Source organism: Mustela nivalis (genome assembly GCF_964662115.1).
Source record: "Mustela nivalis genome assembly, chromosome: 15".
NCBI lineage: Eukaryota > Metazoa > Chordata > Mammalia > Carnivora > Mustelidae > Mustela > Mustela nivalis.
The window spans coordinates 12019959-12045145 of NC_139034.1; the positions used below are offsets into that span (position 1 = coordinate 12019959).

Consider the following 25187-nt stretch of genomic DNA (forward strand, 5'->3'; position numbering starts at 1 on the left):
TTTAAGTTTACTTAGCAATTTGGAACTATGCAGTTTAGTCACTATGATCAAGAATTGACCGTAGAGTTAAGTCCCATGTAACTATTTATTTGTTTTATGTTAAGACAGCTGTATTTGAAAAGTAATAATTAGGGGTGTCTGGGTGGCTCAGTGGGTTAAGCCGCTGCCTTCAGCTCAGGTCATGATCTCAGGGTCCTGGGATCAAGTCCCACATCGGGCTCTCTGCTCAGCAGGGGTCCTGCTTCCCTTCCTCTCTCTCTGCCCGCCTCTCTGCCTAATTGTGATTTCTCTCTGTCAAATACATAAATAAAATCTTTTAAAAAAAGTAATAATTACCATTTCTTGAGCAACTCTATGTCAGTGTAGCTAACTACGCAATATTACTTTCTAGAATTTATAATTTCACAAGTAATGCTAATTTATACACAATTGTCCTAATTTCTTAAATAACCCTGCCAGTTGGGTACATTATCAGCATTTGCAGATGAGAAGGAAATAGGCTTGGAGAGTTGAAGTAATCTTCCCTCATGAGGGGGTAGAGTGAAGATTTAAACTAGGGTTTGTCATCATTTTCTTTTCGTTACTTCTCTAGTTTTAAACTAATTGTTAAAATGTATTAATACTCAGAAGTGAATCCTAATGATAATTCTAAGTGCTTTTTTTCTTCTAAATGCTTTTCTTGACATTTTTGTATTGTTTATGTTTTTTTTTAATTGTTATCGCTTATGAACCAGAGGTTTATCAGATAAATATTTTAGCTGAGTACTGACTAAATGGCTTTATAGTGATAAAGTTCAGGAACAGATATAATACCATCCTGTTTTGGTCACATTTAGTTTACTTACTGTATAGCATCACTAAAGATGTCCAGTCTGAATTTGTATTTCTGAAAGACTGTTTCCAAACTCTACCTATCATTTTGAGTTCTAATTTCACCATAATGAGGTAGTCTTGCCAAGAAACAATGGTAAATACGCAGAGACAGTTCTTTATGCAGTCTTTCTCCTTTCCCTGCCAGGCTCCAGGGCTTTGGCTGACATCATCTGTTGCTGTCCAGTGAAGTGCTGTTTGTGAATGGAACTTTACAGAACAGTAAAAAAGAATCTTTTCCTAAACTATATATGGAAGACTGCTCTCTAGAGTTTGTTAAGGAATGGAATATCCCATGAAAATCTGACCCCATTAGGGCTCAAGTTGAATTATTCCAAAAGTAACACCTAGTTTGTTCTTAGCTTGCTACCCGTTTTTGTCATTAGAATGTGCAATCATAGGTGTTATGTACACAAATATGTGGAATCAGTTACAAAGAGGAAAAGAGATGCAAACTAAGAATGACTAAGAGTAAGAGCCAGTAGATTGTGGGGAGCAGCACCTGACTGCTTTTCCTCACATGAAGTGCTATTTTGACTCACTAATATTATCCCATTATATAGGTGAGAAAATGAAAATTTGCAGAAATTAAATAACTTGTCCTGACTCAAACAGCTCGTTTTAATAAGGACGAGGTGGAGCTGGGAACTTGAATCCAGGTCTTTGTTTTTTGTGTGTTTTAAAGATTTCATTCATTTATTTGACAGACAGAGGTCACAGAGAAGCAGGCAGAGAGAGAGGAGGAAGTAGCCTCCCTGCTGAGCACAGACCCCTATGCGGGGCTCGATCCCAGGACCCAGGGATCATGACCTGAGCTGAAGGCAGAGGCTTTAACCCACTGAGCCACCCAGGCGCCCAGAATCCAGGTCTTTGTGATACCAGTCCTGTTCTCTTAACGGTGACACTCCTCTGCCTCACAGAGTAATGGTCTAATCAATGGATTTGAGGGGTGCCTGGGTGGCTCAGTTAAGTGTCTGCCTTCAGGTCAGGTCATGATCCCAGGATACTGGGGTCGAGCCCCAGATGGAGCTACCTGCTTAGTGGGGAGTCTGCTTCTCCTTCTCCCTGCCCCCACTTGTGCACCTGCATATGCTCCCTCTCCCTTTCTCAAGTAAATAAATAAAATCTTTTTAAAGTAATTAAATAAATAGATTTGAATAGTAAGATAGATCAGTATGAGTAGGACTGGGAGGATCGTAGGGGATGGGGGAGAGGAACTTAAGTGATAGGATTTGGTCTAGTAAATAGCCTGTTCTGAGGGTACAGGGTTAGGGAAAAGGTGTGGTCCAAAAGAATAAATTTGGGAGTTGTCATTGTTTAGGCAATCATTGATGTTTTCTTTTATGCATGAGTTTATGCAAGGAGTACTTATAAAGGCTTGAAAGTTAAAACCCTAGGAATACTTCCAAAGGGTGGAGCAGAAGAAGAGGATTCAGAGGAAGAGTATTAGGGATCTAATGGGAAGAGGTGAATCACAAGAAGGGAAGTCTTCCCTGTTCTGATTTCCTTCTTTGCTGCCCCTTCTTCTGCTTTCTCCTTTCCTTAGGGCCTGGTACTGTTCTGTGGATGGGGAAATGGTGGTTTGCAGACAAAAGTCCCTGCCATTCCAAAACTTATTTTCTTGCTGGGGGAGACATAACAGTAAGCAAAGTTAATAAGGCAAATATATAATGTGGTAGATGGTATTGAATGCTATAGAGAGTGCCAGGGTGAGGTGGGGGAGGACAATTGTAAACAGGGTAGTTAGGGAAGTCCTTACAGAGATAGTGACATGAGTACAGACTGACGTGATGAGGGAACAATCCATCTTCCCAGGGGCAAGGAGTGGGGAGGAGAGGCTGGGAGAAGCCCGTGTTGGACATGCCTAGTTAGTAAAAACTAGCACGAAGACTGGTGTGGCTAGATCAGAGTGAGGGAAGGGGAGAGCACAGTAGGAAATTAAAGTTGGGGACAGGGGTAAGCCTTGAAAGCTAATGTGAAATCTTTGCTTTTACTGAGTGAGACAGGAAGCCATTCATGGAAAGTCACCTGTGTCCAGTGTTGCAGAAAAACAAAATAAGATAGGACAGTCTCTGCGCGGGCACCTTGCTCTCCTTCTGAAGGCCCCAGGGCATGGTTGGGGGATGGGGGGAAGTGAGGCCCGTGCAGGGAGGGAGGGATGCCAGAGGAAGGGCGAGTCTGGATCCCCAGAAGCAAGGTGACAGGACAGGGTGAGCTTTGTGGGAAACTGGGGCTTCCCCAGTAGAACACCGAGTCTTACAGGGGGATGCTGTTTCCCCTTCTGGGGGCTGTCTTGATGGGTTAGTCACATGGGTTGCATCAGTCCCACAGCTGAGCAGGCCCAGATACTCTGTGGGAACACAGGACTCACAGTGTCCCTAGGGGATGCCCTTCCCCCAGTTTCTTCCCCATTAGTTGTGCCTGGAACTGTGACGTTTCTGGGTGACAGCGGGGCCTTCCCCGGACTCACACCGCTGTAAAGCATGAGGCCCGCCCGTCTCCAGACACAGAGCATCCCTGTAAACAGCCGAGGGGATGCTGATGTGTGGACGAGCCATGGCCCTGGGACCCGACACCCTCCTTCCTCAGGGGAGCAGAGAGGTGTTATCGGACTCATCAAAGGGGGCCTCTCAGCAAGAGCTCACCCCGTTATTATTTTATGAGATTGTTATCTCTGGTAACCACAGTATTAATAAAAATTGAGGGTAATAAAAGAAATCACAGAGGTAACTAATGCTATCAACTATGCAATAAAAGGGAGGAAGCAGGCTTCATTTATAATGACAAATTCTCTTTGTGTCCCAAAGCGCAGAAAGAAGGCTGGGAGGAAGGGGCCACTAGGCAGCTCTAGAAGAAAAGCCCACACCTTGCTTCCAGGTAACCACCTCTCAGTGGTACGCTCTGGCCTGGGAGAACTAGAGGGCTCCCCTCCAGGAGAACATGGGGTGGAAGCAGGGGTTTTCTGGTCTCGTCTGTGCTTACTTAAGCCCTTCACCCTCTCCACCTGGAGGAAGACACTTCTGAGCCTCCCACTCCCACCCTCGCTGGGTTCGCGGCACCCGGCCAGGCATTGGGATTGCCTGGTCCACGTGGTGCTCCAGCCCTGCGGGGGGCTAGGACCCGGAGTCCTGCAGTTGGCCTCCCCACGCTCGGCCCTAGTCACCCTTTCTACTCTCTGCCCATAGCAACCGGCACGGCACCCACCCCTCCAAAGGGACAAGGCCACCTGGGAGGCAGTGTCCCAGCATCCTCCAATGCCCTGAAGCCTACCGCGGAGGTGCTCCTTAACTTCTCCAGATAGCTCCTTTTCACCCCACTTTTCACCAGATCTACACAGTGGGTCCCCAGAAGAACGGCAGCAGTAGGTGACATGGGGCATGAGCAGCAGTGATAGGAGGGTAGGCCCGGGACAACCTTGTCCAACCCAGCCCCTACCCCTGTCCTTCCCTCATGCAGCAAGCATGGGTACTGACCCTCACCCTGACCTGGTCTCCCAGTGACATATATGTGGTACTGAGGTGTGCTTTGAGCTCACGTGACCCACTGGGATGTCCCTATATTGGAGAAAGGGCCTGTGCCTCCCACAGCCATAGAAAAGGAGGTGAAACCCAGCCCCAGTCTGGGGGAATGAACCTCAAGGATAACCCGGTCACCTCAGATGAGAGAAAACGTGGGCTCATGCAGACCCAGCTCTGAGCACTGTGGAGGGGGTGGGGGGAAGGCGTTGGGGGGTGCACCACTCAATGCAGCTGATGGGGAGTACTTGGAATTGGCAGCATCAAGCTGTTGCCCCTCCCTGTGTGTACTTCCCAGGTGATTCTGTGGGGCCAAGTTTGAGAAACATCATCGGAAAAGGTGGAAAGGATTTGACAGTTGCATTTGACTCAGCAGAGCCTCCACCAAGGAATAATCGTGTGCATTGTGAACCCTCACTCCTGTGCGCAACAATGGAGTGGATGCCGACGCTGGGGCCAGAGGTATCAATAGGGCCAAGAAATCAGGGTGCACAGGCATTTGAGAGAAACTTGACCTTCATGGAATTTAACAATTTGCTAACAGCTGTGACCAAAGATCCCCTGGTTCATTTGACAATGGCGCCCGCTTTTATTTATCATGAAGAGAGTGAAGGGGGGGAAATAAAAACCCTAAAGAAAAAAAAAAATCCCAAAGAAAACCAGTTGCACCTGTTTCTATAAATGATAACTGTCCTAGTTTTCTTACAGCTGAGATTCACTTGGTGTCCCTCTTTAAAAGTCATTCCTGCTGTAAATTCAGAATGTTTACACACAAAAGCAAACTGGATGATCCTGTTTTGAAGATTTTCTTCGTGGAGGGGATTGCTCCCATTTGTTGTTGTTGTTGTTCTTCTTGATTTTTAACTTTAGGTGTATGTGAACCCCTGGTTCTGTCATTTGGGTCTCCCATTAGTACCTGAAGCAGAAAGCATTTCTGCCACCCAGGAGCTATCTTCGTTTGCATTAGCCATTCTTTGCTTACTGTGGTAGAAATACAGAATCCAACATGGGCCATTTTATCAGTTTGTAAGTGTGTGGTTCAGGAGCAGCGTGAGTACTCACTTCGTTGGGAGGCTGTCCCTCCCCGCCCACTTCCAGAACCCCTTCGTCTTCTCGAATAGAAACCTTGCACCCATGAAACCACAGCTCCCTATTATTTCCTTGTCCCCTCCCTGGCCCCTGGCGGCCAATTTTACTCTTTGTCTCTCGGAATGTGTCTGCTCAGGGTTCCTCTTGTGAGTGGAACCATGCAGTATTAGTCCTTTGGGGTCTGGCTTATTTATATGTCCCCAAGGCTCATCATGTTGTAACGTGTCAGATTTCCCACCCCCCGCCTTTTTTTGTTTTAGGAGCTCGTTTTCGTTTTTATTTTTAACTATGGTAAGATACACATAAGTTTTACCATCTGAACCTTCTTTGAGTGTGCAGTTCACTAGTGTGAAGTATATTCCTCTTGTGCAGGGCATCTCTGAACTCTCCCATCTTGCAAAGCTGAAACTCTCCATCCTGATTCAACCACAGCTCCTGCTCCCTGCTCCCGCCTGCCCCTGGCGGCCACCATTAGAATTGCTGTCTTCGGGAATCGACAGCTTTGGTTACCCCATGTAAGAGGAACCATATGCTCTTTGTCTTTCTAGGACTTGCATATTTCACTTAGCATCATGTCCTCCAGGTTCATTCATTGTCATAGCAGGGTCGGAACTTCCTTCCTCTTTCGGGCTGAGTAATGTTCTATTGCATGCATATGCCATGTTTGGTTGATCTGCTCACGTGTCATTGGACACCTGGGTTGCTTCCCCACTTTGACTCTTGTGAATAATGCTGTTTATTTGGTTGCACAAAGAGATTACTAATTTCTGAGTGAATTGCCTGAGGCCTGGAGCCACGGCCCACCGCTGAGGACACCAGAGTGGTATAAGATGGACACCTGTTGTTGGAAATATCTGATGACATCCTGAGGGACGGTGTTCTGAAGATTTTCTCTCCTGGTGTAAACAGAGGACGGTATGAAACTCCAAGCTCCTTCAGAAAGTCGCCTGCAACCGGAACGGAGCTCTCATGCAGCCTTATGAGATCAGTTGCTTAGGAACCGTTGGCTAATCCCTCATTGATTTAACCAATAAATGAGGGATGAGGCGGCAGCAGCACCTGGAATTTTAGTGTTAGCTCATCAAACCCTGAGGCCCTATATTTTTTAGTAAGTCGCTCAGGTTGTGGCTGCGAAGCTGTGTTAAGACAGAAATCTATTTTCTAAGAAGCCTTCAAACCAAGTCCAGGCCACTTGTCTCTGTGCCAGAATATTCTCTGTGCACAAAGGAGATTGCAACTACTGGATTCTCAAGTGAAAACTAGTTTGGTGGTTAGACCTGAGGTACTTAAGAATGATAAGACTGGGGGAGGACAAGGGGAAAATTCCGACATCAGGCCAATAACATGAACAAAGGAAGGCATAAGCAGAAGGGAAAAAGAAGATGTAGCAACTGATTTTTATGGGACAAGACAAAACAATTGGGAATACAAGTTCATGATGCATTCTCTACAATCCCAAAGTCCAAAAACTGAGGGTGTTTGTTTTCTTTCTTTCTTCCTCTCATTTGGTGGAAAACCTGACCTAAAACGGTCTGAGGCAAATTAAGATCTTTCTTCATTCTTCATAGGGTGACTGTTCAGAGTCTTTGCCATAGAACTGTTAATGAGTTTAATTATGAGGTACTATCCTAGCCCCTGGGGCTGTGACATAAAATATGATATTTGCACTATATTACCTTCTCCCAAACTGAACATTTCTGAAACCTGAAACACATTCGGCCTTGAAGGTTTTGAGTGAGAGGCCGTGGATCTGTTCAGCATACCCAAGAGGCAGAGAAAAACATAGCTACCGAAAATGACCGGAAAGGAGGACCTCAGATTGCTTTCAGCATGTTATTGTATCTGCATGGTTCTCTCCTTGGGAAATGAAACAACCTAGTGATAATTAGATGCACTCCTTTGCTTGTTTTCTGGATGAAAAGGGTTCAGAGGCGTGTTATTTTCCTGTGGCACGGAGAACCGAGCCGAAGTGTGGAACAAAGGGAATGACAAAGGAAACGGAGCTGAGACCCGGGGGCCGTCAGTGTGTGGCCCCGCAGGGACAAATTGGGGCCCCCTCTGCCCCGCTGCACAGGTGCAGTTTGCAGCATAGGGCGCAGGCCTGGGTGTGAGCGTGCACACACGTACATGGAGCTGACGGCTGGAGGCCAGGTGAGTCCTTCCTGTCCAGATGAAAACAAAGTAGAGGGTAAGGAGGTGGAGGGTGGGAGAGAGAAGGGAAGACCAATGGCTTTCTGACTTCCGGTGAGACAAAAAAAATGATGAAGCCCAACATAGCAAAAGATAAGTGCCGAGTACACACACACCTGCTGATTGCTGTTTATGACCCCCGGCAAACACCTGAAGCCAACTTAGAGCATCGCCCATCAGAGGCTCCACACACACAGTCATTGGGCTTCAGCACAGTTCTCTACTGTCTACATCAATTTCAGATGACAAACCAGTGCATCGCTTGTTGCAGGACCCATGCTCAAGTTTCTAGCTGAGGGAAAGGAATGCCGAGAGCTCTTGGTTCTAAAGAAAAGTTCTAGACTCGTCGATGCAGTTAAAATAGGACCAGGTCGATCCAACAACTGCCAACCGCAGGCTTGATGAGGAGGCTGGAGTTTCCCTGAGAAGAAGTCTTCGGAAGGAACTCCTGGACACAGAGTACGGTGGGGGCTCTGCTCCACGACAGAGCAGAGTGGAGAGAGCGCTTCCTCTGCCTGCCTTCCCTGCTACCTCAGGCCACAGGGAGGTTGAGGGAGCCTCCACAGAAGGCTTCACAGAGACTGAGGTTAGCTCTCAGCAGCTCACTTTGTTGCCAAATGCTCATTGGGCTGGGGAGACAACACTCAGGCCTGGCCCATGCTGCTACCAGAGCAGACAGTTCTGGAGAGAGTGTGTCAGGTGTCCCTGGACATGTGGGGTACACCTGAGCAGGGAGACTGTAACCAGCCAAGAGAGGGGAGAGAAGGCACCCAGGGGAGCTGGCCACCCAGGACAGATGGCAGGGCAAGGAACGTCCCCACAGAGGGAAATGGGGCCCATGTCATCCTAAAGAATCCTGCCCAGGAGAGGTTTTTAGCCAAGGGGCTGTAGGTGTTATCAGAAATGCAAGACTAGGGGCAGCTGGGTGGCTCAGTGGGTTAAAGCCTCTGCCTTCAGCTCAGGTCATGATCCCAGTGTTCTGGGATCGAGCCCCGCATCGGGCTTTCTGCTCAGCAGGGAGCCTGCTTCCCCCTCTCTCTTTGCCTGCCTTTCTGCCTACTTGTGATCTCTGTCAAATAAATACACAAAATCTTTAAGAAAAACAAAGAAGAAGAAGAAGTTCAGAACTAGAAGATTGGTCAAAACAGACCAGCCCTGGAGTATAGCTCACGAAAAGGAAAGCAAGGATTTAAAAGTCTTTTAAAACAGAAGGCCCAGGGCACCTGGGTAGCTCAGTCAGTGAAGCGTCTGCCTTTGACTCAGGGTCATGATCTCAGGGTCCTGGGATCGAGCCCCGCATCAGGCTCTCTGCTCAGTGGGGAGCCTGCTTCTCCCTCTCCCTGTGGCATTGCCTACTTGTGTTCTTTCTCTCTGTGTGTCAAATAAATAAATAAAATCTTTTAGAAAATTAAATTAAATAAAACAGAAGGCCTACAGGGAGGGCTCTTTGCCTCTGTCCCTGTGCCCCTGCTCCTTCCCGTACCAAACATGGAGGCAGAGGGTGGGGGGAGGGGCCGAAGTGAAAAACCAGACCCGGATTCCTCTTCTTTTCTCACCTTCTGGTTCCCTGGGCTGCAGGCTGGGCCCAAACAGTAAGGGAGCAGAGGTTGCTGGTCGTGCCGGCTGAAATCTGTCTGTTTAATGGTCTTTCCTGGCTGGGACACAGTGTGCTAGATCAATGATTCACTTTTTTTCCTCAATCCTGGAAAATTCTCTCTCTCCTCTCCGGCTGTAATTCTGATGCGGTGTCTCATCCCTCTCTCTTATCACCTCTTTAATATCTTCGACATCCTTTCGTTCCAGGTAATCAGGTACAAACCTTCATTTATGGTTCTTCCTCCAACTGTCTAATCCCCTATTTGACCCTTCCGTTACGTTTTTATTGGAACTCTTATGGTATTTTTTTCATTTCTAGAATTTTGATTTTTAAAATTTCACCTTACTCTTCCTAATCATGTCTTGCTGATAATCTTCATGGCTGAATTTTTTTATTTCTTGTATCACCGATCCGTAGCAAGTCTGTCTTCTCTGACAACTCCAATGGCCACTGCCCCTGGCCGTCTGTATCTGCTGTCCCTTGTTTCTGCTCACTCTGACTCACAGTGCCTTGCTCTCTTGGATTTGGTTACCTCGGACCATGAGGCCACTGCTTGATCTTAATCTGTGTGGATATTGTGGGCTTACAACCCGGACGGGGAGTGCGGACTCTCTCCTGCAGAGAGCACTTCCTTTGTCTTCTGCCAGAAGACAGGGAGCATCTCTCATTGTTTTCAGCTCTTATGGGGAGGACAGGCTCATTGCGGGAGGGGGGTGCGGGGGGGTGGTCTCTTTCCTGACCTCTGTCTGGCTCCATTTCTCCATAACATTGCTGTTACCAGCAATTCCCTACAGACGAGCCGTACCCCCAACCTCCCCACCCCCCTGCCCCTGCCGCAGAATCTGCTACCCAGCTAGTTGTTGCTCTGTGAGCCCAGCAGTGTGTCCACTGCTGTGTCTTTTCCAGGCTTTGTCGTCTGGTAGGGGGATGGTTCCTTGTAGCTCCTAGGCTCTAGTCCCCACGTTTATAATGATAAAGAAGTATTTTAAACATATGGATACATCTTAGCACAAATTCCTCCAGACAAAACCATGGTACTCTTGTCTTTGCTATTGATGGTCACTGCTATTTCGTGTGACTGGGGGCAAGTGGCTTGTCTTTGAAGCCAGAGGTTTCTCATCTGTAAGTGGGGATGTTGATACCCACTCGCTAGAGTAATAAAATGGCTAGAGTAAAGCGGTTGGCTCGATGTCTGGTGCCCATTTCCCTACAGATAGAACCCCGTTTCTGGTCATACGTTTGCCACTGTTGGCGAAGATATAAGGTTTAAAAATCTATGAGGACTTAAAAAAAAATCCAAATTACAATTAATCTCATCTAGCAGATTTGTGCAGCAAAGAATTGTATTTCTCAAGAAAAGTATTCACACTGGCCGGTGGAAAATGAACCACGGGCGTGGAAGCACGACTTGCTTAAAAACTATGCAAAGTCTAAAAAAACAAACAAAAAACAAGATACAAAAAAACCCCATAAAACCAAAACTATGAAAAGTCTAGCGTGATGGAGCAGGAAGCAGGGCTGAGGGAAGTAGGGCGTGAGTCTCAAGACAGGGCTGGGCGTGAATGTCACCAGAGAAGTTTCAGGATTGTTACCCCCGGCTGCACATTCCTTAGTCTCTGTCACGTGTGCTGTGCTGTCCACCCCCATACCAGCCAGGCCCCCCACCTCAGTGTTGCCAGAGCATGGGTGCCAGCAGGTTGGGTCAGGAACCAGGACCCAAAGCAGACCCCAGGGGGGCTCTTAGGATAAGCATGGCCCTGGGTAGCTTTGGGGTCACGTGGACATGAAGAACGAGGAATGTCGAGATAGCCCAGGTCCCCAGTCCCGCCTTCCCAGGGTCAGCAGTATGGGGAAGAGATCCCAGAGCATCTGGTTTCCAGGCCGGTGTTCTCTGCCCTGCTTATGTGTCCCGTGGTGGTGGGGTCAACTCTGACCACCAAGGTGCGGAGCTCTGCAGGTGCAGCTCCCACTAGGGGCAAAGCCGCAGGATGGGTGCACAGGCTCACTGGTTCTCTGTGCCCAGCCCACACCCCCTGCCTTGCTCTGCCAGCCCTGTGACCTTGGCCTCACTATGTGTGGAGTCCTGGGAAATAGTGCCATGACCTGGAAAGGACTTGCTGTGCCTTATAACACTCAGTAAAACTGCTGCTGCGAAAATCTCCCATTGCCCCAGAGGATTTCAAAGCCTTCAGTGCAACATCAAGGTGTTTTATTCTGACCCGAAGCCCATTTAATTAATTCCTTGGGGAAGCTAAGTATCCTGTTGAGTGCAGGGAACACATAGAAAACCTGGGCTGAAGTGGCCAGCTGGCAAGGAGGTTGGAGCTGTGAGTCAGCCTGGGGGCTCTTGGGTTGACAGTGATTAGGGTCCCATGGTGCAATTTACATATTCCCACAACTGGCCCAAGTCCCTGTCAGAGAGTTACCCACATGACTTGGGGGAAGATGACAGGACTCAGAAACCCCAAAACTGATGAATTCTCTCTGTTGTCCAAGCACATCCACATCAAGTATGAATAACTCAGTTCCAGAATGAAGGTCTGAGTATTGACAATAAATGTGAGACCAAAACCATCATATGGATTTTAAGTATCACCAGTGGGGTTTTTTTCCATCAGAAAGAAAATGTGTGAGCATATCTGGAAATACAACTTTCTTGCATTAGGACAGATGCGCGGGAAACTTCAGCTCTTAACAGAGGGTCAGCACTCTGGCTTTCCCAAATTTGCATATGTAGAGGCCAGAAAAGTAGAAAGCTTGGGAATTAAAAATGCAAGAGTCAGCCACTTAAAAACATTTCTCTAAACAGCTGGATTTTCGCTGATTTGGGGTATATTAGGATGGTACGGCTTTTCATTTACTGTTGGTTGCCTAAAACATGAAGTCTTCTTTTTCTTATGAAGCCTCTTTAATTTTCTGAGGATGATTCTAAAAGCCTTGTTCCCAAATGTTGAGGGAAAAGCACCCACCAAGCTGGTTATTCTGTAGAAAACAGGTTCCTTAGGTACATACCATGGCACGTTCAATTCGATTCATTAAGTAGATACGAGAGGATGTTGGACATGAAGGACACCACGTAGAGGGTCCCTGTCCTCCAGAAGCTCATTACGTGGTGGAGGGGCCAAGCATAAAGCAAACGAGCAAACAAGGATTGCAAGTGAGAAGTGCAATGAAGGAAGTGCAGAGTGCTGGGTGGCTCAGTCGGTTAGGCAACTGCCTTCAGCTCAGGTCATGATCCCAGGATCCTGAGATAGAGCCCTGCATTGGGCTCCCTGCTCAGTGGGGAGTCTGCTTCACTCTCTGCCTTCCTCTGCCTTTGCTTGTGCTTGCTTTCTCTCAAATAAATGGAATCCAAAAAAAAAAAGAATAGAAGCTTGATAAATCCACAGCCCTACTTTTTGTTATCTGCTCTCCCGGTGCAGAGCAATGACATGGGTAGTAGGACAGGCTGTGAGTGGAGGTGAGACAGAAAGTCCTAGTTGAGAAGCTCTGCACGGGAGTTCAGGACCTAAACTGGCTAGCAGAGGCAAGTTCAGTGGCCTAGGTCTTCAATGTGTTATGGAGGGGGTGTTTCCTACCCTCCTTGGGCTTCTGTGTTGTCTGTTCACTCCCACACTTTGTGCTGGTGACTGTGCTCCTTTAGGTCGCCGGGACTAAGAAAACCCTTAGGCTGCCCCCAAGTGATATGTTCCCTTATTAGGGTAAAAGACAGGTTAAAGGAAATATCAGGGCCATGCAGTGGCCAGGAGTTGGCAGGTGCTGCTCAGCACCTGACAGGAGCCTGGTGGTCACTCTTCTCAGGTCTGGGGTATATGGGCACCCTAGTAGTTGGCTTCAGGGAACAGGCACTCATGGCTCCCTACCCAGGCCTCATCTCCACCGTGACCCGGCCATGCTGTCATGCCACTAACCAGCTCCACTCCTCCTCACAGCTCTCACGTACTCCCATATCTCTGTGCTTTGTCCCTGCATTGCCCTCTCAGCCCCTCTATATCTTTTAAGATCCTACCTTATAGATCCTACCCCAGCTGGGGTACCCCTCATCTGGTATACAGAATTGGCTTGGGACAGAGTTTTGGGGGATCAGTCTCACCTCTGAGCAGGAGTCCAGGTCAAGTGCCCAGAGCCCCTGCTCCCGCCAGCAGTGCCTTTCTGTGAACTAGAAGCAGACGCCCTGTCAGGGAAAATGATTATAGAAAAGACTGTCTCTGAGTGGGTGGATTCAAAAAAGGGGTTCTTGCACCCCGGCTGGTGGAATGGCTTTTTGCAGCTGAGTGTGGCCTGGATCACAGTGCCTATTTCCCCCCTGGGCCAGGGGTCCTGACCAAAGCATACCCACATGGTCACACGCAGGAACCCTCAGGTATGCATCCTCTGTCCAACCGGTTCAACTCCCCTGAAGAGTGGTCAGGTGGTGCAAAGGCCTCTAGGCAAAGAACCATGCCGAGAGCTGTGGCAACAGCAGGAACCCGAGTCTTCCCAACCTAGGCTGTGGACTTGGTGACCATGGAAGCGTATCCTCCTCAAGAGAAGGGAGACGGCAGTGGATGGAGCCAAGCAGTACCAGACACAGCGTGACTCACTGATAAATTAATTAGCACCTTGGTTTCTGGTTTTTTGTTTTCTTTTTTTTTTTTTTTTTTCTGCAGTGGGAATGCAGTTTCCATTCCCTAGTAATGGAAAAAGGTACCTTTCCTCTTCCCTTGGACCTTTGGGTTTCAGAGTTGTGGGCTCCTCTGCCCAGGGGCTCTGGGCACTTGACCTGGACAGCTTTTTTCTGATCTAAGCTGTCACCTCCCCCTAGGAAGTGGGGGTAGGTGGCCCCCCAAATCATCCCTAACCCCAAATGGCACAACTCTTTATATGAACTACCAAGGCTAATAAGAATTACGTAGCCGAGAAGAGCAGGAGGTGGGAGGGGAAAGGGCGAACGTGTTTAGCAGGGGAGACAGGTTTGTACAGTTTGGGCGAGGAGTAGAGCCCTGCCCTGTGCTTCCAGCAGTGCCTCGGGTGCAGGACCTCTGTTGGCAGAGGCCGCGGAGATGCCCGGCACCTTCATCCTGGGAACCATAGCGAGAGTTTGTCTGCATGGCCAAGCTGGGGTTGGGGGTGGGGGCGCTGATCCCACTAGCAGAGCGGTCCACTTCCAAATGGCCTACGCTGGGTAAGACACAAAGCACAGGCCACCGTGAACTGACTGGCAGCTTTGCTATAGAAAAGAGACCGCATGTGGATTTGCAGGTAGGTTGTTCGGGTTTATTTTAAACCGTAGAGAATGCCTTCCTCTGGCAACGATTGGAAACTTTTATAGCAACTGAAAAGCCAGAAGAGCTGTAATTTACAAGCAATCTATTTTGCTATTTTGCGTGTGTGCATGTGTGTGTGTGTGTGTGTGTGTGTTCAAATAGGTTGGAACAAATATTTTCAAGTGTCCGTGCCTCTCTCTTATTATGTTTTTGACTTTTAGACAAGGACAGATGGCTGGCATTTTGGGTCATGCAGATCCAAATTCCTTTTAGAATCAAGTGATAGACACAGCTTAGCCTTCTCTAGATGGAAACAGACTGCAAGGCATGCAAGAATTCTGACATCCCTGCTTAATTTTTTTATGTGTGAATACTAGAGTGACCCCAGAGATGGGTGGTCCTCCATGGCATCACATGGGGACCCATGACAATGAAATAAAATCTGGCTCCACGTTGTCACTCACTCTCAATCGGTGAGTGGTCACTTGGAGCCAACTATGGTTTGATTTCTAAAAACAGAAATGGAGCATTTCCTGCCCCTTGGGAGTCACAAGACAATTCATACCTGCTATACCTACTTCTCTACCACCAGCTCCTGGGTCCACACAGCGTCGTGTCTTGCCTGAACCACTCCAATAGCTCCCTTGCCAAGCCCGGCTCCATATGCAGTGCCCTCAATACGTTCTCCACACTGTGGCGAGAGGGAACTTTTCAGGTTCAAATGTGATCCTCTCATCAACCCTGTGCTCCAATCTACTGTCCTTTTCCATGGCTTCCCATGCTTCTGGGCATGAAACCCCTAATGCTTAAAGGGGCTTACTGGCCCCTACCAACCTGCTTCATTTTGCTTCATAACCCACCTCATTCTTGGGACTCCATCCATAGCTTTCTTCCTTCCTCTTGAAAACACCACAATTCCTCCCACCTTGAGACATTTGCACACATCATTCCTCCTATCTAATGCACACCCCTCTTTCAGGCCTTTGGTCCCACCCCGCTTCCCTGGGCAACCTTTTCTGAACCTCCTGGACTGGGTCGGATCCCGGATTTATCCAACACTCATGTGAGATGTACCCTTGCTTCATACATGTGTCACAGCCCTAAGTCTACATTGGTGATATGGTTTCATTAATGTCCTTCCGCATGGACTCTAAATGCCACATACTACGGGGACCTCTGTGAACATTCAGACCTCTGTTATTTTGCTCACTGCTACATCTTCAATGCCTTGTGCTGATGCTAGAAGAAGCAGGTCTTCCAAACTTTGTCAAATGAATGAATGAATACACATAGAACTATGAGTCATTTATCAACAGGCGACCCATGAGGCACTGCCAAGGAAACTTTGGATCCTCTGGTCTGGAAACAAAAAAAAAGCTATATGATCTCTAAGGACCTGTCAAGCCATAAAATTCTATGACAATGAGGGAGGATTTCTAGACAAACGACCAAAAAAAGGGAACACAAAAGAAACAAGCATTCAGTAAGAAAGACCACAGAAAACATGGCTAAATGGTACTATTTTCTCCCCGAGCTTTTTGTAGGGATTTCCTTCTTATCCACCGAGGTCGAGGAGTATATCTTTTTATCTTTATATTCCCAGTGTTCCGCATCTCCCATGCAGCACGTAGTAGGCACTCAGATATTTGTTGAATGGAAAGAGCAGTTCATCACTTAGAGAGGTAGGAACATGGTGACACTATTCTCCAGTACTAAATCAGATTTTACATTAATAATTGATTGTGGTCAGTGAATTCCTGTATTGTGATTTTGTTAACTATTCAGCAACGTTCAGGGTTTGTATTAACCTTCCAGCCTCTTTCATGTAATTGAATGTAATGGCTAGAAAGGGTTTGTGATAATAAGGTTAGGAAGATTCCATGCCCTCAATTTGATTGTCCGCTGTTCTGATGTGTAGCATGGGTGGGTTTGCCCATCTCGGGGCAGCAGACCCTTGATTCCCTGCACTGCCTGTCTGCTCAGCTCCTTCCTGCTCCCTTTGCTTCCTTCCCCTCAGCTCACCTCCTGTCCTGGTGGAAGTCACAGATTGCGGCAACCACTTCCGGTTAGAAACACAGAGAAGCTCCGGAAGCTACCAGATCTGCTTCCGTGAAAATATATTGATTTTCAACCCAAGGACTTTCATCAACTGTTCAGAAATGCCTATCACTATTTTCTGGATGGCTCTTTCAAAGAGTTTTAGTAGGGTTTATTTAACTGATTTGTTACCCAGAGACCCAGAGCAAGGGGTCTGAATTTACAAAGGGTCCATGTGCTAACTTCTGGTTCCTTAAGTGAGCCCTCTCTCCAGGCCTTTGCTCATGCTGTTCTTTCCTCCTGGGATTCCTCTCTCTTGCTCTCTCCCTGCCTGAATAAGCTCAGCTCATCCTTGGGTTCTCAGCTTAGACTGTCCTTCCTTCTAGGAGGCTTCTTGGACCCTGTAAGCCCGAGTGAGGTGCTGCTCCTTTGAGCTTCCAGCACCTGTGGTTTCCCTCAGAATAGTTTTCCCACACACCATGTTTCCTTATTTCTATCCTCCATTCCACCTAAAGCTGAATGAAGGCAGGGACTGTGTCTTAGCTATTGCCAAGTTCCCAGGACCTGAAATAATGCCTGGTTGATGAACAGATTCACTGACCCTGGGAATAAGGTCCCTGAAATACAGAGAATGGGTCAAGCTTGGCTTTTTCCTTTTGGTCCAGGGGTCTGGCACTAGCCTGGAGTCGAGGGTTAGCCCAGAGTTCTCCCTACAGGTATACACAAGTGGCATTTTTGCTTATTGTTTCATTATGATAATTATATTCTTTCATCAATAACAAGTTTAAAAAATCTTGCCATATACCTTTGTTTAAAAAAATATTTATTTATTTATTTGAGAGAGAGAAAGAGAGAGCAGGGTGGGAGGGGCAGGGGGACAGGGAGAGAGAATCTCTAGCAGACATCGTGCTGAGCCAGATTCTGGGCTCGATCTTACAACCTGGAGATCAGGACCTGAACTGAAACCAAGAGGTGACCACCCAACGGACAGCAGCACTCAGGTGCCCCCCAATTTAGCCATGTACCTCGATGACCAGGTAACTGCTTATTCTTGCTCATCATAACAAAAACAACACATACAGTCAATGATGAAAACACAGAAACCCTTCAGCTATAAAATGACGTATCAGTTTTGATTAAGGTAACCTTCTACGAGGATCACATTTCTTACTAGTCATAACTAGATTTTTCCAAAAAGAGTAATTTGTGCAGTTGCTGTTTAAGTCTATTTTAAGAGTTAAATTATGTAAAAAATTCGTGTGTTTTCAAAAAACATTAGCCATCCACATTCAGTGTTTCAGGAAAACTCAGCTGCAGCAGTAGATCTCGTTGTGGAAGGACTCAGAGTACTTCAGTATGGCTAGATCTGCTATGGGTCCACAATGCCTTTTTGGCTCACCACAGGCTGCTAATACTTTCAATTCAACTAAATTGCTTGGAGGGTCGAAATCATTTTCATAGTTTGAAAAGGAAAGACATTTCTGTTCTTCTTCACATAGACTGATCGGGTCCTCACCTTCCAGGAGAATTACTCTTCTCATGATTCTGCCAATGGCACTGGCATGTGGACAGGGTAGCTGGAGGAAAAAGTAGCTCCCAGAGAAAGCGTTGATCGGGACACTGTCCTGTGTTAGCATCATTCTGCTTGTCACAACACAGGATGTAGACTGTTTCTAACAGTGTCCTCGCCCTTTCAACGTCAAGAGATGGGGACAGTATGCATTTCGTTTTTTCACATAAATGATTTTGGGTTGTTTGTAAAAAGTTTTGCAAATCAGGATGTGCTTTGTTCACAAGCACACAAACACAAGGTGGGCACCCTGGTGGGCAAACACACTGCCTTCTGGGGTCCAGAGGTCTATCTTATTCCTAGGATTTCTTCCAGGAATTCTATCCATTTTATCACTGAGGAGGTTTGGGAGGTTTTCACTGTAACCAGTAGAGCATCCAGGGAAATAAATTCACAACTTGCTCTTCTGGTCTAGAGAATGTTGTCATGGCCCCATTGCCCTTAAGGAAAACTGACCTGTGAAAATCCAAATAAAAGAATGGGGTTTGGACTACTGGAAATGAGCCTTTGCTTCTTCTGAAATTCTCCTGAATTTCAGGTGCATTTTTATGTCGTGATTGCACATAATGAGCCTCATCATTCCCGGGGGAACAGGTTGTGAGTACAGGCCTCTGTGTGCAAGGACAGGACCAGACACCAGGTTGTCAAGGTCTGGAAACTCCATCTCTGCTCTCTAGGGTTGGCCATGTTCATATGTACTGCAGAGAGCCATGGAGGGATTGGAAAATGTGAAGATCAAATGGGAGAAGGAAGCTCCCATTACAGGAAAACAGAGTGAGGGGATGGGGGGCTGGCCCTCAGTACCTCAGCTCCATCCCTGCACCAGGTCCTCCCCTGGGTGCCCTTCTTGATGTCAGACTCCTACCTACCCTCAGATGTTAACAAAAATGCCATTCCTCAGACATCCATCCCGATGACAGCCCCAGACCTAAACTAGGTCCCCTTACTGGTCCCCATAGTGTCCACCTATCCCGGAGTTGTGCTGGGTTGAGGGAACCCCGGGGAGGCGTGACTGCTCCTGGGATCGACCTTTCTGGAATGTGTCTTGCATCCTTTCATTCATTCCACCATTGTTTGCAATGCTCTAATTTTCTCCCAGGGAATTTACTGTCCAGAGGTGCCTTTCACCACCCTCCCCAAGCCTGGCTAACACTGCCTTGTCCTTTGGGACAGACCTTTAGGCAGCCACATCTGTCTTTATCCCTTCTCTTTGTCACCCCACTTAGCAAAATGAAGCATAATTATAGTCTTCTGTGTATGTCTGTCTACCATCCCCCTCCCGTGAACTCCAGTATGGTAACCCAAGACCAACCACAAAGTAGGTGTCCTGCTATTATTCTTGGATGAATGAGATCACTTAGTCAAAGTTCTTTTGGATCCAATGAGAGCATGAAATGTAAGAATGGATAGTTTCTTAATCCTGGTCATGGCTAGTTTGTTGCAGAATTCAGACTACAGGGTTATTCCCATGTCTTCTCCACTGTGTCTGTTGGTAGTTAATTTCAGCATGTTTTAGTGTAACACTGTTTAAAGAGAGGCTTTAAACATTATAGAAATATAATATAAATATAAAGCAGACTGTGAGGAGGGTCCAAGCAAAGATTCATAATATGGATCTTTTCTGAGCCCTGAAACTAGCCCTACAGATCTGAGAACAGAATGTTATTCAGGGTTAGTAACTTGAGTGTGAATAAAAGAATGCAGAACAACCTTTTTGTCAAATTGTGAAGCGAGGCTGTGAGAAGGGGAGCATTCATTCAGTTCATTTCTTCACTAGCTCCTAGTTTTAGATTCAGTGAATGTCTATGTCAAGCCCGAGTAAGGCACTCACAGTCCAGGGACAGATAATTTAAGTATGTGTGTAAGATCTGTGAGCAATAGGAGATGCCCTGAGCACACAGAAGGGGCCGTCACTATTTTTGAATAAATAAAATCAATTGGAGAATCAGCTGGAGACCAGGATGCTTTTAGGGGCAAGTGGGTGGTTACGAAGCTGGGCAGATAAGTGGAGACTAGTGCAGGAAAGTCCTTAACACCACTGATGGATGACCTTTTGCAGCTCAGGCTGAACTCTGGTGACTTGGGGAAACTCCGTCACTCCACTCTGCTCCTAAAAGGCTCTAATGCTAGAGGATAATGGCTCATTCTGTGTGTGGGCACCTGCGCACCCATCCGTGTATACGCGTGTGTGCACAGGGAGGGAGAGGGGAGGAAGGCAGGGCAAGAAAGCCAATTCTCTCCTAGCACTCTTTTACCCTTCCCATTAATTAAATGCTCCTATGCAGAGACTCACAAAATCATGTCATGCTGCAGAAGAACAATTAAATGGCCGAATGGTCCTCGATGCATATCCTTCATTAGCCAGCACCTGTCATGCTTGAGTGTAATTCAGAGGGACTGAAATGGGCCTCGTGCAAGATAGTCGTTCCATAATGTTCATACTTTTAAAACACGTCTGTGGACTTCCCGAACATTTGCTCCTTGCTTTACGTAACTTCTTTCCTTAAAAATATGTGTACATGCTGGAAAAAAAAAATGTGTACATGCTTAGAAACTATTGTTAAGTGGAAGCTTGTGACAGAAGTCACCATAAACCCTGGACTTACTGAGGCAGACAAGGCCATGACATTCCCAAAATTTGCTCTTTCCAACTGTTCTGCTTCAAGGAGAAAGTGTGTGCTCTGCGCTGGTCTTTCATACCTGTTGTGTTTTCCTTTGCTTTTATTTTCCCAGACCCAGAATGTACAATGTAATTTCTTTTAAAATCCTGAAAAGTTTGATTTTTAAATTGGAACAAAGTTTTCAGACATTGATTTCATAGCTTTCTGGCAAAGATTACTTTGATTTTTATGTCCCTGTGATTCTATCATCAAATAGTTTTTATTGTAGTTGTTGCTGTTGTTTTTTCTGAAGCTCTGAATGTGAATGCTCTGGGTTTGTCTTTCCCTTTCAAAGCCAAACAAAATATTTGCTGCCCTCCCCACTCAACTGCAGCAAGCTCCATGCTTGCCCCCATGTTCTCAGGCTTTCCTGGGCAAGAGGCACCTTGCCTGGGCAAGAGGCAACTTGGGTATCATTTGACTTTGATCCCCCTGCTGAGCTGGTTTGCCCCATTTTCTCCTTAATTTTGCCCTGAACTGTGAAAGTTGCTTGGTCTCCTGCACTTAACAAAGTCCCATTAACATATGGTCTGTTGGTGCAGCAAATTTTTATTACAGGTTTGGAGATAATGGAGAATTATAATAAATAAAACAAGTTAAACAACCAAACCAATGAAACAAGAAGAACACAACCCGAACCAGGAAACATTTTAAAGCTCAGCCCCCTCATTTGTTGGGAGCTGCCTGTTCCATCCACAAGGGCTGTCTCTCACACCCCCTAACTAGACACATTTGCTCTTTCCCTTTAGATAACTTTCCCCCTCGTCTTCTGAAAGGATCAGAGCCCCCACTCACTTCCATGTCAGGGGACAATTGAATACCCCTGTTAAGGATTCTACACCCAATTCCAATGCATGTGGGGCCCTCCCCCAGCATCCCCTCAAGCAATTCTCTGGCACTAGCCAGGTGTTCTAGAAATCAACTTAATCCAGACACTATCTATCTGGAGACAGCATCAGAGCCCACAGGTTAAGGGCTCAGTCCCACAAGTCTCTCATCCACTCAGATGTCAATTGCACAAGGTTGTTACCTAAATCAGAGATTCCCGCCACCCCCTCTTGGGCTCACAGGACTCAGGAACCAAGTTTACTCTCTAGATCATTGGTTTATTACAAAGTATATATATATATATTTTTAAAGATTTTATTTATTTATTTATTTGACAGAGAGAAATGACAAGTAGGCAGAGAGGCAGGCAGAGAGAGAGAGAGAGAGGAGGAAGCAGGCTCCCTGCTGAGCAGAGAGCCCGACGCGGGACTCGATCCCAGGACCCTGAGATCATGACCTGAGCCGAAGGCAGCGGCTTAACCACTGAGCCACCCAGGCGCCCCTATTACAAAGTATATTAAAGGATATGAAAAAGCCTGCAGAAGAGAGCCACAGGGCAAGGTATGTGGGAAGGGAGTTGGCATTTCCATGACCTTCTTGTATAAACAATACCCCAAATCTCCATGTGTTCACCAACCCTGAAACTCCCCAAACCCTGTCCTTTGGGGGATTTATGGAGGCTTTGTTACATAGGCGCGATTGGTGAAATCATGGGCCATTGGCCATGAACTCAATGGCACCTTTCCCTCCCCCAGAACTGGGGTGGTACTGAAATTTCCAACCCTCTAAACAGAGGGTTGATTTTCCTGACAACACTCCCCATCCTTAGGCAGAGTCCCAAAGTGTCTTCATTAGCATAACAAAGGCATCCTTGCTGCTCTCCTTGCTTGAGAAATTCCAAGGATTTTAGGAGCTCTATGCCAGAAACGGGCTGGGAGAAAGACTAAACGTGTATTTCTTACTAGAAATCACAGGATCATACTTGCTGGTAGCAGTCGGGGGCTAGCAAGAAGCAGATGGAGCATGGAAGGATTCAACCCAAAACAGTTTAGTGAAGGGGTTATCAACACGGGCCAAGGGAAGTAACAAGAAATGGTGAAATCCCCAGAGATTAGCAATGGTGGGAGGATGTTATCACTGGGTCTGACCAGTCTGGTGAGAATCTGGTGACGGTTGGAGCCTCAGAAGAGCGAGCTCCATGACGAGCTGAGGCCACAGAGAAAGACGGCCAACACTGGACCCTTGGGGAAGTAGGGATTGGGATACGGAGTGGGGTGGGATGCGATAAACACATCTCTCTCTCCTCTCCTCCTCTTTTCTTCTGCAGGTGCCTCTCATTGACTGAACCCACCTGAAAGCCAAGGGGCAGGGGAACCTGGGTCATGCGGTCCTGGAGGTCAGCCTCCCTGGGCACAGAGGAATGCAGCAAGAGGAGTACTACTAATAACCAGCCCGTTCATTATACTGAGAAGTTTCATCTCTCTCTTTGTTTGAACTTCTCCCACTCAGATTAGTCCTATATTGGCAGTCTTTAAGCAACCAAAATCTTACCAAGTATTTTTTTTCCCCTCAAACTGAAGAGCTTTCTCTCCCTAAAGAGAATTCTGCCTTTTGTCTAGAACAAGTGTCTCAAAACCACCAGCATTAACAATAGTTGCTCCTTCATGGTTCTTAAGGTTTAGAGCATCAGGTCTTTACAGTCTTTTCTCTGTGTATTTTTTTAATGGTATTATTGAATGCCCCCCCCCTCCAAACACACCCTCAAGCAGCACAGGGCCGGGCTGTCTTAGCTATTAACACACAACCGGTGGTGTCCCCTAGCTCACCAGTGAAGGTCTCTTATTGATTGTGTTTTATTAATATAGAAAATGAAAAAAAAATATGTATATATATATATGGGGAGAATGGGGAAGGTGTGATACTGATAATCGTGTTCACAAATTAGTAAACGGTAGGTTGTGGGGATACCTGGGTGGCTCACTCAGTTAAGCATCTGCCTTCGTCTCGCGTCACAGTCCCAGGGTCCTGGGATCGAATCCCGCATCAGGATCCCTGCTTTGCTCCCTGCTTTGTTTCCTAAGGAGGCTTCTCTTTCCCTATCTCCCTCTCTCTGGGACTGGAAAACAAGAAACCCCATAAATGACTGCTTTTTTGCTCCTTTCCCTGCTTCTGTTCTTGCTAGGACCTGCACCCCGCCTTACAGACGCCTTATAGAACAGATCATGCATGTTCTCCTTGTAAAGGGCAAGGAGTTAATGATTTCTTTGGATTCTTCCAGCACTCTAGGTGAGATCTAAGGAGTGACCTGGCAGGATCAACAAGAGTGTTTTCCAAGACTACTGACTCACCAGGAAGCCTGATTCTGGGGCATAAGTGACTTATAGTGGACCCCCTAAACACGCCTCCTGTTTTGGGATGCCTCGGAAGATGTGTGTCTCCGACCACAATTCTCAGTAAAAACCCCAGACCCCAAGCAAAGACCAAATTCTGTCTCATTTCCTTTCTTAGTCGCTCAGATGCTCTGTCTCTATGTCTTCAATAAACTCTACTCTCACTTCTTCTTGTCTTGTGTTTGATTTTCATTTTGCTTAAAGTCAATGGCCATCTTGACTGGTCCTGCAGGACCCAGTCTGGGTCCTTCGACCTGCCCACCCGGCATCACCTCTGGGGCCTGAATAGCTAGCTCCAGCTGAAAGCCGCCCCCATGACCCCAGTATCCTCCCCCTTACTCTAAGAAAGACTGGTGGATATTCAAAGAGATGCTAAGGGTGCCTGACACCTAATTATCCCAGGACAATTTAAGTAAGATTTCAAACAAAACACTGGTGACAAAGGCAATTTGCTTTCTTTTTTTCTGTTAGGAGTAATTATTTGCTGGTTTATCTCTTGTAGTGATATTTTTATTTTGGGTCTAAAGGATAAACTGGTTGTTGGCTGCTTTGGTAATGATATGATCTGAAAGTTTTTAAGTGTCATTGTTCAGTTCCTGTGAAGAAAATAGTTAAGGTCAATTATTCAAAATAAAATAAATAGGGAAAAGAAATTATCAGAGTAGAGGTGTGGCTAATGAAAATGGCTCCTAGGACAGAAGGATTTCCTCTTTCCTCCCTTCCCCTCTTAGAGTCATAGAGTTTAGCCAAGGAAGATGGATGAGGGGGAGGATGGGCCTTGCTGGAGAGAAGGGAAGGGGAGCACCCTCTCCTGGAGAGAGGCCAGGATGGACCTTCTTCAATGGGCTGATAGCAGGATGCCTGCCCCAAGCTGCTTAATCAGCCTTTGCCCCTTTTATTGGCATGGGAGTGGGTGTGCATTGAGGCTGAGGTGGGGGGCTGGTTCTCAAGGGAAATAATGTTGCACATGAGGGACAGTTGTCCCAGGATCAATGAATTCCAAAAAGAAAATGCATGTCAGGGACTTACCCTGGTCACCATTCTGCTGATGGCTTCTAGTTCCTGCTATTGTGACAAGGCAATATTCTAGGTTAGATTCCTTACTGTATCAAGACAGGTGTGTCATGTGCTCTAGGCAGAAGAAGCAGGTACGACACCTAAGGGCATGGTGCCCGCCTTCTAAGACAGACAATGA

At 46.8% G+C, this 25187-nt stretch overlaps 1 protein-coding gene across 8 annotated transcripts in view; it reads left to right on the forward strand.

Moving 5' to 3' along the window:
- LOC309848773 (uncharacterized protein) overlaps positions 1 to 25187 on the forward strand; it is a 49777-nt gene that overhangs the window by 2059 nt on the left and 22531 nt on the right. For 3 of the 8 annotated variants that reach the window (XM_082700764.1, XM_082700763.1, XM_082700766.1), the window contains exons 2-4: positions 3678 to 3747; positions 4684 to 4847; positions 5847 to 5989. In XM_082700764.1, coding sequence (XP_082556890.1) covers positions 3678 to 3747; positions 4684 to 4847; positions 5847 to 5989 — 377 coding nt within the window. Of the gene's footprint in view, positions 1 to 3677; positions 3748 to 4683; positions 4848 to 5255; positions 5412 to 5846; positions 5990 to 22929; positions 24161 to 25187 lie in introns of those variants that run through there. The other 5 variants (XR_014303256.1, XR_014303257.1, XR_014303255.1 and 2 more) reach the window with 4 other exon arrangements.